General features: G+C 37.9%; 1 protein-coding gene across 2 annotated transcripts in view; it reads right to left on the bottom strand.

Annotated features, from left to right (window-relative positions):
- Nucleotides 1–16854, bottom strand: part of BRWD3 (bromodomain and WD repeat domain containing 3) — a 138356-nt gene that overhangs the window by 73720 nt on the left and 47782 nt on the right. For both annotated transcript variants that reach the window (XM_005873239.2, XM_014545330.1), the window contains 2 exons: nt 10667–10827; nt 8492–8713 (listed from right to left, as the gene is read on the bottom strand). In XM_005873239.2, coding sequence (XP_005873301.1) covers nt 8492–8713; nt 10667–10827 — 383 coding nt within the window. The remainder of the gene's footprint in view (nt 1–8491; nt 8714–10666; nt 10828–16854) is intronic.

Raw genomic sequence — 16854 nt, 5'->3', positions numbered from 1 at the left:
GACAGAGAGAGAGAGAGAGAGAGAAACATAGATTGGTTGCCTCCCACCCGTTCCTCAAGCTGGAATCAAAACTGCAACCTTGGTATGTGCCCTGACAAGGAATTGAAACAGCAACCTCTGTATGGGATGATGCTCCAACAAACTGAGCCACCCAGTCAGGGCTACTTCAATACTTTTATTGGAGAAAAAAAACTCAATGTCATTACTAGTTAAACCATTACAAATCTGCTAAATATATGCTTATAGAGCAATAATTATGAAACTTTTAGTTCCATATGAATAGGGCATCAGAAGTAAATCTATAATCAATGATTAGGTAGCTAACATCTAAGTATTTGAGTTTTAATAGTTTGTTTAAACAGTTACTTCAATGACGTACAATGTCAATTTAGTCCTTTTAAAATTTAAATCATTTTTATTTGTTTTTATGGATAATGTAAACTAGATGAAATTTGTGTTCATATCACTGTGGGAAAAATAGATTAAACAATATATTTAAGTTGCCTATTTAAAGTATGACTTCTACCCTAGGTAGACCATTTATCATGTAGGATTCTCAAGCTCTAATTTTCAGTATTTTACATGTCCTCCAAAAAAAAAAATCGCAAAGAGAAAAGCCACTGGTTTCATGATGCCTGGGACAAGGAAAAAAGTTGAAAATCAAACCACAGTCTCCAGAATGCCTGGGAGATTTAAAATCCCAAACAGAGATAAATATACACCTTTCACTGAAATGACGACTAAGGATCAAGATGCATAAAGTTTAAATAAATCCTGAACTTAAATAAAAAGGAAATGATCATTATAGATATTAGAAATCATTTCTTTAGTTTTTTTTTGGAAGCATAGTACTTCGAATGACTAGAGTTAAAACCAAAGAAAAATTATTAATTAATATTATCCATTAACAGTTGATGCACAGTAAAATAAACCAATACTGAAGTAGCATGTTTATATCTTCACTTCTGAGATAGAGGAGCTTCCATTAGAAAGTTTAATCCACAGGAGTCTACAAATTACAGCTCACATACCAAATCAAAATTGGTGCCTGTTTCTCTAAATAAAGTTTTATTGGAATACATCAACTTACAGTGTCTATGGCTGCTTTTGCACCCAATAACAGTTTAGTTGCAACAGAGATAATATGCCCTGCAAGGCCTAAAATATTTACTAACTGGCCAATAAATTTGCTGATCTTTGATATATAGGAAAGAGACAATTAAGTATGAAATAGTATAATTTTATTAAGTTTCAAGAAAAAATTTATTATTCCCATTATATTTAAACTGCTTCATCAAACACAAAGGATGATATAGCCCATCAATGTACCTTAACTGGATTGTTTTTAAATGAGAAATCATGTTAGAGATTATACAAAGAAAACACTTATATGTGTGTTTCTAAATACAAATACGTAGTTATTGACGAAAATTTAGGAAATATAGAAAAACAGAATAAAAGCTAATTATAATCCCATCACCCAGAAGCAACCACTACTAACATCATACCATTTTATCTAAATTTTTCAGAAAAAGAAACGGGAAGGATAATATAGCATAATGTTAATAGAGACAATTAGCAACGAATAAATAAAGCATATAGAATGCATGCTAAACATTGATCATTAGTATGGACAAAAATGAAACTATGGGGAGATACGAAATGTTGGTGGGGGGGATGACAATTTACAATTTCAAAGTAGTAAGGTGGTCAGAGAAGATCTCCCTGACAAAGTGACATTTGCACAAAGAGCTTAGATATTGAGGAACAAGCCATGTGAATATTCATTGAAGACTATTCCAGAGCCATGAAAGAGTAAAAGCAAAGGAAGGAGTGTAGCTAGAGAGGTCTAAAAAGCAGAGAGGGAGCCCTAGCCAGTTTGGGTCAGTGGATAAAGCATCGGCCTATGGATGAAGGGTCCCAGGTTCGATTCTGGTCAAGGGTGCGTACCTCGGGTGCAGTCTCCTCTCTGGCCCAGGCCCTGGTCGGGGCACGTACAGGAGGCAGCCAAATCGATGTAAACACATCGATATTTCTCTGTCTTTCCCTCTCTCTTCTACTCTCTCTAAAAATCAATGGAAAAATATCCTCAGGTGAGGAAAAAAAAAAGCAGAGAATGTAGCTGATAAAGCAGAATAAGAGGAAACAAGCAGAAAGAGGTGAAGTAGGTCAAACAGCAAGGGGCCGAGAATGTAAGTAAGGTATTGTGGGTCACTATAAAGACTTTGGTTTTGCCCAGCTGGCATGGCTCAGTGATTGAGCGCCAACCTATGAACCAGAAGGTCATGGTTCGATTCCCAGTCAGGGCACATGCCCAGGTTGCAGGCTCAATCCCCAGTAAGGGGCGTGCATGAGGCAGCTGATCAGTGATTCTCTCTCATCACTGATGTTTCTCTCTCCCTCTCCCTACTGTGAAATCAATAGTGTACACACACACACACACACACACACACACACACACACACTTTGGCTTTGTGCTTCTGGTCAAGGTGATGGCATAGTTAAATGTGATACTTGCATTCTCACACAACCACATCAAAATAACAAGTAAACTACAGAATAACTATCATTCAGAACTGCCAGAAATCTATCTGAACGAAGTCCTACAACTAAAGACATAAAGAAGAAGTCATATCTAAACTGGTAGGAGGGGTAGAGACAAAGATCAGGATGGTCCCACACCATATGTGGCAGATAAAAATCAAGAGGGATGTCTTGGCTGCAGAGGTCCCCCTGAGGAGGAAGGATTCCAGCCACATACCAGGTGCCCAAGTTCAGAGTTCCAGTGCCAGGAAGAAAAGTCCCCATAACTTCTAGCTGAAAAATAAACTCATAGACAAAGACAAAAGTACTGTGCTTACCAGAGGGAAAGGGGAGTGGGGGAGGTAGAAGAGGGTAAAGGAGGGATAAATGGTGATGAAAAGAAACTGGACTTGGTGTAGTGAACACACAATACAATATACAGATGATGTATTATAGAATTGTATATCTGAAATCTATAATTAAATTAATCAACTAGAGGCCCGATGCATGAAATTCGTGCAAGGGACTCGGCCCTCGCAACCCAGGCTGCCTCAGCTGGCCCTCGCAGGCCCTCACAGCCCCAGCTTCATCTGGAAGGTCGTCCAGAAGGTCGTCTGGATGGTCATTCTGCTGTTCGGTCTAATTAGCATATTAGCTCTTTTATTATATAGGATAAAAACCCAAAAAAATCAATAAAAATAAAAAATAAAGCAAATAATAAAACCACAAGGATTGTGGCTGAGTGCAATGGAAGGCTGCTGGGGGCACAAACAGTAGCTTGAAAGGCACCAGGGACATACAAGGAGGAACTAAAATGTCTGGCATCAGGACCAGAGCTACGGAACGGGGACAGCTTTCTCCCAGGCATCTTTCTCCCAGACAGAAGTGCTGGCAGAGGCTGTTGTTCCTTTTCTGAGCCCCCCACACAGCTTGTAGGTGGGCACCATTCCTGAGTCTCCATCAACCTGGCTATCACTATTTGCCCCACCCTGGTGGTTCCCTGATATCCCACCCCATCCAACTTGTGGGCCCACCCAAGATGTTTCTAGTTTTTCATAAGAACGGCCTATCTTGGCTCAAGATTCAGACTTCCCAAAAGTCTCTCAAACGAGTAGCATTTGGCCTTGGCATGCCCTATACTTCTCCCTACATGACCCCAGACCGTCCACAAGAAATAGCCAGCCTTAGTTCGCAGCTTGGCACACATGGGCACCACCAAACCCAGCACAGTAGCAGCCATCTATAGCTCATGTTGAGAAGCCCTGAACAGAGCACAGTTGGCAGCTGACCTCAGCCTTTACCTGCCAGGATCCCAAGAGCCAGTGTACAAAGTAGACAGTTTTAGAGCACATCGAAGCACCACTCAATCTCCTCCATAAGAGATAACCTCAAGAAGCAGACTTAATGGGCACAAGAACACTGCTGATGTAAGTCCTACACCATGGGGTGGGGCCCTGGACAATTAATCCTCCAAGTTGGTTGTAGCCAGTCCTTGTAGCCAATCACCCTCATGGTAGAACCCTTCCACTGACGTGCCAACAGCAATCAAGGCTCAACTACAACAGGAGGGTGTACACAGCCCACACAGCGGGGGGGTGGAGGGGGTCGTACCTGGAGTGCCCAGCTTGGGTGAATGGGGAGGCTGTGCCACTATACCCTATAAGACCTACTATACAAAGCCACTCTACCAAGCTGGGGAGACATAGCAGCTCTACCTAATACATGGAAAGAAACACAGGGAGGCTGCCAAAATGAGGAGGTAAAGAAACACGTCCCAAATCAAAGAATAGAACAAAACTCTGGAAAAAGAATAAGACAAGTAATCTACTAGATGCAGAGTTCAAAACACTGCTTTAAGGATGCTCAATGAACTTAGTAGAAGAGTAGATGAACTTAATGAGAATTTCAACAGCATAAAAATAGGACATAGAAACCATAAAAAGAACCAGCCAGCCATTTGCAACAGCATGGATGGAACTGGAGAGCATTATGCTAAGTGAAATAAGCCAGTCAGAGAAAGATACATACCACATGATCTCACTCATTTGTGGAATACAGAGAACAACATAGGCTGATGAAAAGGGATAGATCCAGAGACAGAGAAGCAGTAATAAGACTGTCAAACCTCAGAGGGAAAGTAGGGGAGGGTGGGGGGAAAGGGGAGAGATCAACCAAAGGACTTGTATGCATGCATATAAGCCTAACCAAATGAGGACACATTTGTAATACCTTAACCAATAAAGAAATTTAAAAAAAAAAGAACCAGCCAGAAATAAAGGATAAACTAATTGTAATGAAGAAAAATTTACAGAGAATCAACAGTAGAGAAGATGAAGCTGAGGATCAAATCAGCACTTTGGAATGTAAGAAAGCAAAAAACAATCAGAACAGAAAAATAAAAAAGAAAGAAATTAGCCCAGCTGGCGTGGCTCAATAGTTGAGCATCAACCTATGAACCAGGTCATAGTTTGATTCCCCGTCAGAGCACATGTCCAGGTTGCAGGCTTGATCCCCAATAAGGGGCATGCAGGAGGCAGCTGATCAATGATTCTCTCGCATCACTGATGTTTCCATCTCTCTCCTTCTCCCTTCCTCTCTAAAATCAACAAAAATAAATTTAAAATAAGAAAAATGAATTTTAAAAAATGATAGTGTAAGGAGCCTCTGGTACAACTTCAGGTGTACCAACATTCACATCATGGGGCTGCCTGAAGAAGAGAGAAAGCAATACAATGAAAACCTATTTGAAAGACTAATGACAGAAAACTTCCCTAACCTGTTGAAGCAAATAGACATACAAGTCCAGGAAGCTCAGAGAGTCCCAAACAAGATAAACCCAAAAAGGCCCACACCAAGACACATCATAATTAAAATGCAAAAGTTTAAAGACAGGGAGAGAATCTTAGACACAGCACAAGAAAAGATTGGCAAGAGATATTCAAAGCAGTGAAAAGCAAGGACCTAAAACCAAATTATTCTACCCAACAAAGCTATCATTTTAGAATTGAAGGACATATCAAGAGCTCCCCAGATAAGAAATAGCTAAAGAAGCTCATCACCACCAAACAAGTATTACATGAAATGTTAAAGGGTCTTTGTTTAAGAGGAAAATAAAAAGATCAAAAATATTAACAATAGCCTAGCCAGTTTGGCTCGGTGGATAAGAGCATTGGCCCTCAGACTGAAGGGTCCCAGGTTCGATTCCAGTCAAGGGCATGTACCTCGGTTTCAGGCTTGATCCCTGGCCCCAGATGGGGTGTGTACAGGAGGCAGCCAATTGATGTCTTGCTCTCACATCGATGTTTCTCTCTCTCTGTCTCCCCCCCCCCTCTAAAAAGCAATGGAATAAATATCCTTGGATGAGGATTTTTTTAAAAAGCATTTTAAAAATATGAACAATAAAATGGCAGTAAATACATATCTATCTACCAGAGGCACAGTGCATGAAATTCGGCCTGCATCCTCTTGTGATCTGGGTCCCATTGGGGGATGTCAGGCCTAAACCAGCAGTCAGACATCCCTCTCACAATCTGGGATGCTGCATGCACCAGTGACCATACTTTTCATACAGGTGAAAGGATCTTGCTGTTGTATGGGAAGCTACATTTTTTTGCCCTGATTATAAAAAGTAGTACATAACATGATCCTTCTGAGGCAGTAGTACCATTTTCCCCATCGTGTGGGTGGAAAAACTGAAGCAGAGAGAAGTTAAGTAATTGGCTTTTTCACACAGTTATAAGTGTCAGAATCAGGGCTGACCACAAAATGTGCAAGCCAGAGTCCATGCAGGTCATCACTGCATCATCCTGTTTTTTCGGTGTTAGAGTAGCCTTGCCAGGTTTTAATTTTTAAATCTAAAGGAATGTTCCCAATATATGAGGGTCCCTAGGCCTGGCCGGCGATCAGGGCCAATCTGTGGGGGTGACCAGCAGGCGGAGCAATAACAGGGCCCCTGTTGGCACCCGCCTTGCATCTAAAAAACAAAATAAACAAGTAGAACAGAAAGAGACTTGTTGATACAGAGAACATTTTGACAGTTGCCAGATGGGAGGGGGTTAAAGGGATGAGTGAAAAAGGTGAAGGGATTAAGCAGTATAAGTTGGTATTACAGAATAGTCAGGGGGATGTAAAGTACAGCATAAGGAATATAGTCAATAATATTTTAATAACTATGTATGGTGTCAGATGAGCATGACATATATCGGGATGATCACTTGGTAAGTTATATAATGTCTAATCACTGGAGGGTACACCTAAAACTAATATAATATTGTATGTCAACTATAATTGAAAAATGATTTTAAAAACAGACTTTCTTTGGCTTTAACTCTGAGTCTGGAAACTATTGAAGGTTCTGAGCAGCAGTTACATGATTTAACTTCCATTTTAAAATCACTTAGTCTGTTATGCAGAGGCTAGACTGGGGTAAGAGAGAGGAAAGAGAAGAAGTAAGATGATCAGTTAGAAGTCTATTTCAATCTCATCAGAGATAATTAAAATAGGGTAGTAAGATGGAGGTCATGAGAATTTGTCAGATTCTAGACACATTCTGAGGGTAGAGCCATCATAATTTGCTAACAACTTAGACATGGGATATAAGATAAAGAAAAGGTCTGGGATAACTACTCTGAACAATTAGAAGGATTAAACTGTCATTTGTTTAGATGTGGAAAGCTTTGGAAGGATCAGATCTGAGGAAGGAAGACAGGAGTTCAATTTTAAATATGGTGTCTTTGAGATGTGTAGTAGACATTCGTAAGTGCGTAGTTGAATATACAAGTATGGAGCTAAATGACAGGTCCCAAGACACAAAGATAAATTTGAGAGTCATCAGCCTAAAGATGAAATTCAAAGCCATGAGACTTGATACAATCAATAAGGAAAAAAATGTGATAGAGAAGAGGTCCCATGGATCTCTAGGGAATTCCCACATGTAAACAAAATGAGATAGAAACTAGCAAATGAAATTATGAAGGAATCAAGCAGTATCATAAACATTCTGTCAGTATAAAGTCATTTTTATGTTATATAAAAGTACCTCCAAATTCCAGAAATAATACTGTCAGATAGAATGGTGGGAACAAAAGTACCTGGAAATCTCTCAAAACAAAATCTATGAAATAATTCCAACTGATCAAAAATTTGACATGAAAGTTTTTCAAATTCAATATGTTATATTGAACCCAATCCTTGCTAGCTCCTCATAAACAAATAATACATTATTTAAATAACACACACACAAAATGACCGGCATACTTATTAGCAACTAAAGAATAAGTAAATTGAAGTAATTATATCATCCACAAAAGTGATCTCCTTGACCAAAGAATAAAAGACCTTTTCAGAAGGAGTCCTCTATTTTGCTCTCAACACAAAGAGGGCAAAAGTTCAGCTTAGTTTGATTAAATAAAAGTTCTTTAGGGGGCATCCAGAACTTCCACTACTAACACCTGGTAAAAACATTATATGATAAAGTATTTAAAAGAAGCCAATGTACTCTATGTGAAATATCAAGCTGAAACTAAGAATAAAATTTTTTCTAACATGAAACTTCTCTCTCTTTCTAAATCTGACTGAAAAGCATCTTGGATTAAATGTTAACACAAAATGTGCCAATATTCAAGTTAGAACCTGTTTATATCCTGACTAACAGGTATTATTAGTATTACTCCCAAAAGCATTTATAAGCTTCTCCCTTCTTCATAAATATGAGCGAGGCAAATAAGATGCCTCACACTATATTTAAAAAACCTATTTAGTTCCCTTTTAACTTATTTCTAAAGGGAATGGATTTATATGAAACAATAACTTTAAAAAATACATGTCTGCAGGGTAGGAACAAAGCCCTTAAGAGGTCAACATTTTTCTGTCGGCCATTCTTTATAATATTATCAACACAATATAACAAAAAACAAGAGAATTCTCATCCTTATTACATATGTTAGAGGTCATCTTTTCATTTTCTCACCTGAATGGAAGTAATAGAAGCTGAATGTCCCTGAAGGACTGCTACTGGTGCACAAGTTCGAAGACACCACACTCTTACAACCTTATCACAGCTGCCTGCAGCAATAAGAGTGTTTTCATAGTTTACAGCCATGTCAGATATTTCAGCAGAGTGCCCTCGAAGTGTAGCAAGGAGGCGTCCGTCATCTGTTGCCCAAATTTTCACCAAACAGTCATCTGAACCCTATGGCAACATGAAAGGACAGAAGATTTACAATGAAGCAGATATTTCCTCTTCCCCCCAAAAGCCGGAGAAACAAAGGGAAGATTTTATTAAGTCACTCCTAAGCCTTTACTTTTTAGTCTCTCCTCTCCAGATAATATGGATCCAGTAGCAAATATAAATGATGTTCAAATGATAGCAGTGACAAAGCATTGTCCAAACTGGCAATGGTATTTGTGAGAGCTCCTCAAACTACTATCAATCCCTGCCAACTAAAAAAAATTTTAGGATTACGTATCTCTGCCTTTTTTTTTTTCTTAATTGCTTGAATATTTATTCTACAAATACTTAAAAATGTAACCCAAAGTCTACATGCATTTCTCAGTAAACATGAGGCTTTTTCTTGATAATCTCTGGTGAAAATATTTTTAACTTCCTATTGATAATTTCTAAAGAGCTTTAAAAATAGTACAAAGCAGCATGGATGGAGCTGGAGAGAATTATGCTAAGTGAAATAAGTCAGTCAGAGAAAGATAAATATCACATGATTTCACTCATTTGTGGATTATAATGAACAACATAAACCAATGAACAAAAACAGATCTACAGACAGAGAAACATCGATCAGATGCTCAAACCTCAGAGGGAAGGGAGGGAAGGTGGGGGTAAGGGGGAGAGATCAACCAAAGGACTTGTATGCATGCATATAAGCATAAGCGATGGATGTGGACAACAGGGGGTGAGGGTGAGGGCAGGACTGGGGGGATGGGGTGACAATGCGGGGATAAGGACACATTTGTAATACCTTAATTAATAAAAAAATTAAAAAAAAATAGTAAAAAGCAATTCTACCCCATTATGGAAAATAGAGGCCCAATGCATGAAATCCATGCAAGAGTAGGCCTTCCTTCCCCCAGCTGCCGGCACCAGCTTCCCTCTAGCACCCGGGACCTGGGCTTCCCTTGCAGCCCTGGCTTCATCTGGAAGGTCGTCCGGAAGGATGTCCAGTCTAATTAGCATATTATGTTTTTATTATTATAGATAAGTTACTTAATAATTATCTATTTATAGCAAGATGGCAATCATCATCTTCATTGTGATCATTAATAAACAAATACTTACGTGATGCATTTGGAGTCTTGCAAATATCCATGAAAGACTTTGTAATGAACTCCAAGGAATTACACTTTCTCAAAATACAAACAACTTCCTTAGTTATAGCATAGAAATTTAAAAAAAAAAATTAGGCCAGCCCTCACTGGTCTGGCTCAGTGGTTAGACCATCACCTGCATACCAAATGGTGATGGTTTCAATTCCCGGTCAAGGGTGCATACCTGGGTTAAAGGTTGGATCCCCAGCCCCTTTTGGGGTGAGTGCGGGAGGCAACCAATTGCTCTCTCTCTTCCTCCTCCCTCCCTTCCACTCTCTCTAAAAATCAATGGGGGGGGGGATATCCTCAGGTGAAAATTAACAAAACAAAAAAATAAATAAAATTAGGCCATTACCTACAGTTTTGTATTAACTTAGTACTAAAGTAATGAGGCTAATAAGCCTTTTCTTGGAAATATTAGTGTGCTACAATTTTGTGCTCAAAATCACACAGTATACTCTTCTTAATGAAAACCCAACTTTAAATATAACCAATACTAAAGTCAAAGAAAGATATACACAATAACTGTAATCTTCAGTACTGTGTAGTATAGTTTAACTATTTGACCATAAGAATGATGTAATCATTAATTAAGCAGAATTGGCAACAGTTACACTAAGTGACAAATGGAAAATGCATATTAATAAATATTTGCTAAAATGTAAATGAAATTGAGTAGATAAAACTTGTTTCATATAAATTAACCACCTCTAAACTATAAGGCCTTCTGAAAATTTATTAAAATTTCTCTAAAGATAGGCGACATTATAGTTCACATTCATTAACTTATATAGAATGAGAAAAAGACAAATTTTACACTCACTGTAAAAATTCTTCTCCCACTTCGGTCAAATGCTACACAGTAGACAGATGACAAGTGCCCCAGAATTCTCTTATGCATCTTAATGTGCTGGTAAGCAGATGAAGGGAAAATATGGCTGAAGCGACTACATCCTGTTAATTGCCTGGCAGAGGTGATATTCACTGGAAAACATAAAATAAGAGATTCACTTCTTAAAACCTAAAAGTGAAACCTACTTCAGGAAGTTAAATCATTAATATTAAGATGAGATAAAACAGGGTACACATACCACAGCAATTCTATCATGTGAGAAGTCTAAATTTCATTATACATTTCATGATTTTATGAACTCAAGTTCACTACTGCAAAGCATTAAGAACACTCATTCTTTTAAATCCCAGAAGTCTGACTTTTTGTTTGCCTTACTATGGTTTCTCAGGTACATTCCCATTTTGCCTTTCCTGGTACACAATAGTCAAGGAGACTGTTACTTTAAATATATAGGTAAATCTTACTATAAAATGAAGGAATTTTAGAATAAAACTATTTTTTGTTAAATATAATATATCTTAAACATTATATAATTTTCCTGTCCTCACACACATCCACCCCATCTATAGCTGTCCCTAAAAATTCAACAGTAATATAAGAGGATTTATATAGTGAAAAGATAAAGGAAGCCATGACACCACATAGGTTCTCAGTAACAATTCTTTCTAGGCTTGTTTATAGGTTCTTGTCTTTTTGGTTTCTGAAACTGTAGGGTCTCTCTCTAGTTACACCAATGAACTTTAAGGCTTCCTCTACTATGAGGTCATCTTAGATCCTGTCTCCATTTTGTTTGTTTTTTGCCTTGTAGTTAATTTTATTAAAAATGAGCCAGAATGAAACACATGTCTGCACAATTCTCTTTCAAATACTGCCTGTATTCTTTTCACTTCCCTTAAATGTCTTGATCCCCATATAAAGATTTACAAGCACTCACTTGCTCTGATTCCTCCAGCCTTCCAGAATAGACTGAAAATATTCAACATCAAACACATTATATTTTAATCAAAATATAAGATCCCTATAAGCTCAAAGTCACCTTGAAGCAAGGTGACATTTTGCCACAGTGTATAAATAATCCTATCTAATAATAGACAAACAGGGTAATTGACCATACCTTTGCTACGCCTCCCATTGCCTAATCAGCGCGATATGCAAATTAACCACCAACAAAGATGGCGGTTAATCCTATCTAATAATAGACAAACAGGGTAATTGACCATACCTTCGCTACGCCTCCCATTGGCTAATCAGTGTGATATGCAAATTAACCACCAACAAAGATGGCGGTTAATTTGCATACGTAGGCTCCAAGCAGCGGAGCGAAGACTGAAGGCAAGCCGGAGCAGTGAAGAGGGAGGATGGAAGGCGGCTCCGGCCAGAGTGAAGGCCTGGGTCCCGGGTGCCGGGGGAAAACTGGTGCCCGCAGCCAGGAGAAGGGAAGGCCTATTGCACGAATCTCTTCATGCAACAGGCCTCTAGTATAGGATAAATGATAATAGCTTTATGTTAAAGCAAGACAAAAGGCAAGAATTGAGTTGTAGCTGGATTAGTATAATCAGAACCATGCCACAATAAAAAACATGAAACTTGCTCTGACCGGTTTGGCTCAGTGGATAGAGCGTCGGCCTGCGGACTCAAGGGTCCCAGGTTCGATTCGGGTCAAGGGCATGTACCTTGGTTGCCGGCACGTCCCCTGTGGGGGGTGTGCAGGAGGCAGCTGATCGATGTTTCTCTCTCATCGATGTTTCTACTCTCTATCCCTCTCCCTTCCTCTCTGTAAAAAATCAATAAAATATATTAAAAAAAACAAAACAAGAAACCTTTCAATGAATCAATCTTAAGAGCAATGAAGTCTTTTTTCAGGCAAAGGTAGATCCATTGGCCATTTTAAACTGACAAAATGACAAAAAAATGAATGATGAATAGCAATAAACAAAACTTTGCATGTATATCATAAGAAATATAGAACTGAGTATTTATGTAACACTAAGAGATACTGAATAAATAATGGTAGAAAATCCATAAGCATTAGTAACAGGTAAGAGACTTTCTTTTTGACAGCACTAAAGAAGTGTTCTTTGACAGCTCCCAAGCTCTAAAAATGTCCACAATTCTACATTGGGAAGAGCATGCACCATAACTTTGGGACTCCAGTAAACTTCCCTCTTTAATCAAACATTCCTTACTGCTTGGAGTTCCTTGAAACAATCAAGCATTAATTACTTCTGCTTTGCTTTTTTCTATACATATTTTGCAAGTAGATAGAGGAAAAGACATGTTACTTTAAAGCAGGGTTTCTTAACCTCAGAACTACTGACACCTTGGCATATGATTCTTCATGATCGAAGACTATCTCTATATTTTAGAGTGTTCAGCAGCATCCCTGGCCTCTACCCACTAGTTGCTAGTAACACCCCACCACCACCAAGTTGTGATAAAGCAAATATATCTCCAGACATCGCCAAATGACTTCTAGGAAGGAGAGAGAACTGTCTCTGGTTGAAAACCACTGCTTGAAGCATAAAAATAAAAACAACTTCAACAGAAAGAAAAAGTAAATAAATAAATAAAAACAACTTTGAGAAGAGGAGCGGAGATAGAAAGAGAAAGAATCAGTGAAAGAGAGGAGAGGTAAATACCTATCAGAAATGCAGTCATTCATCCAGCAAATACTGAGTTTCTAAATAGCCAAAGGAACACAATCATATGAACAAAATATACAGCACCCCATAAGAGTTAATACCTCGGGCCCAAACTGTTAATTCAGAAAGTTACTAAAATTTTTATGTATCTTTAGAAAATATATATTGATTTTTTTTTACAGAGAGGAAGGGAGAGGGATAAAGGGTTAGAAACATCGATCAGCTGCCTCCTGCACACCCCCTACTGGGGGTGTGCCCGCAACCAAGGCACATGCCCTTGACCAGAATCGAACCTGGGACCCTTCAGTCCCAGGTCGACGCTCTATCCACTGAGCCAAACCGGATAGGGCTATGTATCTTTATAGTATACAAAAATTAGATTTTAGTTTATTAATAAAATTCCACATATGTGTGAAATCATATTAGTTGTCTTTCTCTAACTAGCTTATTTCACTTAGCATAAGCTATAGGGGATAAATGATAATGGAAAAAATAAAGAAAAAAAATGTCACCGTTTAAGACTCCTTTACAGAGAAAACCAGTAATTACTTTAAAAGAAAAAAAATTAAAAACATTTATAACAAATATGACAAAGTCTTAATATTTTAAAACACATAAAACTAACCATCCACAAGAACACCATCAAGCTCTAATAGATTAGTGGGTTAAGGAAATTAACAAATAAGTCACAATATAGGAAATACAAATAATAATCTGAGTCACTGAAATAAAATAAGACCTAAAGTATGAAGGCATGGAGCAGACTGACTTATCTCGATATGGGGTTGAGTGGACGAGAAGAGATAAGCCAAATAAATTATATAAAATGTAAATGAGACTATGATTTATATAAATACATACATGCATTCACCAAAAAAAGAGAAAGTGTTGAAAGATTTTAAAAAACTGCCAACTAGGAATACTTTATTCACCAAATACAAAGGAAAAATAAGGCTTTCCCAGACAAACAAAAGCTGCCTTGTAAGAAATACTGTGAGTTCTTGAAGCTGAATTCAAAAGACACCAATAAGCTACAGGAAAACATAAGAAAGCACACAACAGTGTGGCAAAGGTGAAAATAGACAAAATTAGAAAATTATAATTCAATATTAGAATGGTATTTTTACTTATAGTCTATACATTCAACACAATCCCTATTAAAATTCCAATGGCATAATTCACAGAAATAGAAAAAACAATCCTAAATTTGTATGGAACCAGAAAGACACTAAATAACCAAAACAATCCTGAGAAAGAACAAAACCAGAAGTTATCACACTTCCTGATTTTAAACTATAAAGCTATAATAATAAAAACAGTATGGTACTGTATAGAAAGAGACACATAGACCAAATAAAAGATATTGATGGGTCTAAAGCTGCGAACTTTCCCCCTTGTTTTTGTGGGTACCAGGTTGTCATTCGATACAGAAGGGTAAACCATGGGGACATGTGTTTTGGTGGGGGGAGTGGGGACAAAAGACATAATACATAGTAATCCTGTGGGAAAATCAAAGAGCCAGGCAAGAAGCTCAACAGGTACTAGAAGAGATGGCTCTGGCTTTACCAAGCCACCCTAGTTTGACAAAATGACAGTAAAAAGGCAATATAGCATTAAGAAAAAATGGCCTAGCTTCTTCTCCATCCATAAAATCTATAACATAGGCATAATACCACATATCTTGACAATTAAGTGAGGTGAATTTTGTAGAACATATAGCACAGTAGGCTTTAGTTCCTGTGAAATTTAGTCCTACTCCTCTTCCCTTTCCTCTCCTCTCTGGGATCTCACATTCCAAAATAGATGGGGTGGGAGAAAAAGGGGGAAAGTTTCATATTAAATTGGACTCTGAGGGATAGTGATCTCTATATTAAAGAAAATGATTAAACATAAATGAATATTACATACTTTGCTGACTAAAGTTGACAAAAAATCTGTTATATAATAAAGCAACATTTATTTAACACTTTTTTTGTGCCAGCCACTGTGCTAATCACTTCATGTTTAACTTATTTAACCCTATGAAGTTAATACTATTAATACCCTCCTTTAAGAGACATGGGAACTGAGGCATAGAAGGGTTAAACAATTTATACAAGACCCCAAGCTACTAAATGGCAGAGCCAGTATTCAAGCCAAGCAATCTGGCTTCAGAAACTGATCTCTTAACCAATATTCCATAATAGCATTTCTCAAAATGAGAGAAAAATAAAAAATAATAGAGCACTGTCCCAATACGCCAAGGCTGTGGGTTCGATCAAAGATCAGGGCACATACAAGAAGCAATCAATGAATACATAAATAAGTGGAACAACAAATCAAGGTTTCTTTCTCTCTCTCCTTCTTCCTCCCCCACTCTCTATAAAATCAATAAATAAAAAAATAAAATTATAATTTATCTCAATATGTAAATTATGCTCTACTCACTACAACAGGTTTCACCCCAATCCTTAAATCTAGCCCAAACCAACCCAGAACATAATTAAAGCTGCCAAATCATCCAATTCCAAAACTAAAATATAAAGAAAAACAGGATGGGATTTAAAAACTCCTAGAAATTATAGGTGAGCTCCACAAGGTCAGAGGAAATAACATCAACACACATAAATTAATTGCATCTATATACACTAACAATGAACATGAGAGACCAATACTAAAAACACAATATTTAAAAAACACAGTATCATTTACAATCATTAAAAAAAAAACTGGCCCTAGCCGGTTTGGCTCAGTGGATAGAGCGTCGGCCTCCAGACTGAAGGGTCCCTGGTTCGATTCCAATCAAGGGCACATGCCCGGGTTGCGGGCTCGATCCCCAGTAGGGGGTGTGCAGGAGGCACCCGATCAATGATCCTCTCTCATCATTGATGTTTCTATCTTTCTCTCCCTCTCCCTTCCTCTCTGAAGTAAATAAAAATATATTTTTTTGAAAAACTGAATTCTTAGATATACACTTAACACATACAATATTAATCACAAAATGCTGATGAAAGAAATCAAATACCTCAGTAAATGTTGATATACCAGGTTCATGGATTAGAAGGCTTGACATAGTAAACATGTCAATTCTCCCAAACTGATTTATAGGCTCAATGAAATTCCTTTCAAAAAGCTTTTGCAAACACTGACAAGCTTATTCTAAAACTAGTGGCCCAGTGCATGGATTCATACACATTGAAAGGAAATTAATTAGAAGAAATATTTTAATATTGCTATTCACCCTTTTTCTATAATAGAAGTGCCAACCAAATTCAGGATCAACAATGACAGATCAAAACACATGTGTGAGAGGAAACCAAGATGGCGGCATAGGTAAACACTGGAAATTGCTGCCTCCCACAACAAATTCAAAAATACAACTAAAAGACAAAACGGACATCATCCAGAACCACAGGAAGGCTGGCTGAGTGGAAATTCTACAACTAGAAGGAAAGAGAAAAGCACACTGAGACTCAGAGGAGGTGCGGAAGTGCAGAGGTACGGAGGCGCACGTGGAAAGGGCTGGCAACTGAGGAC

This window comes from Myotis brandtii, unplaced genomic scaffold (assembly GCF_000412655.1).
Source record: "Myotis brandtii unplaced genomic scaffold, ASM41265v1 scaffold40, whole genome shotgun sequence".
Lineage (NCBI taxonomy): Eukaryota > Metazoa > Chordata > Mammalia > Chiroptera > Vespertilionidae > Myotis > Myotis brandtii.
The sequence above is the reverse complement of the archived record's forward strand: the minus strand, read 5'-3'. Positions and strand labels throughout refer to the sequence as shown.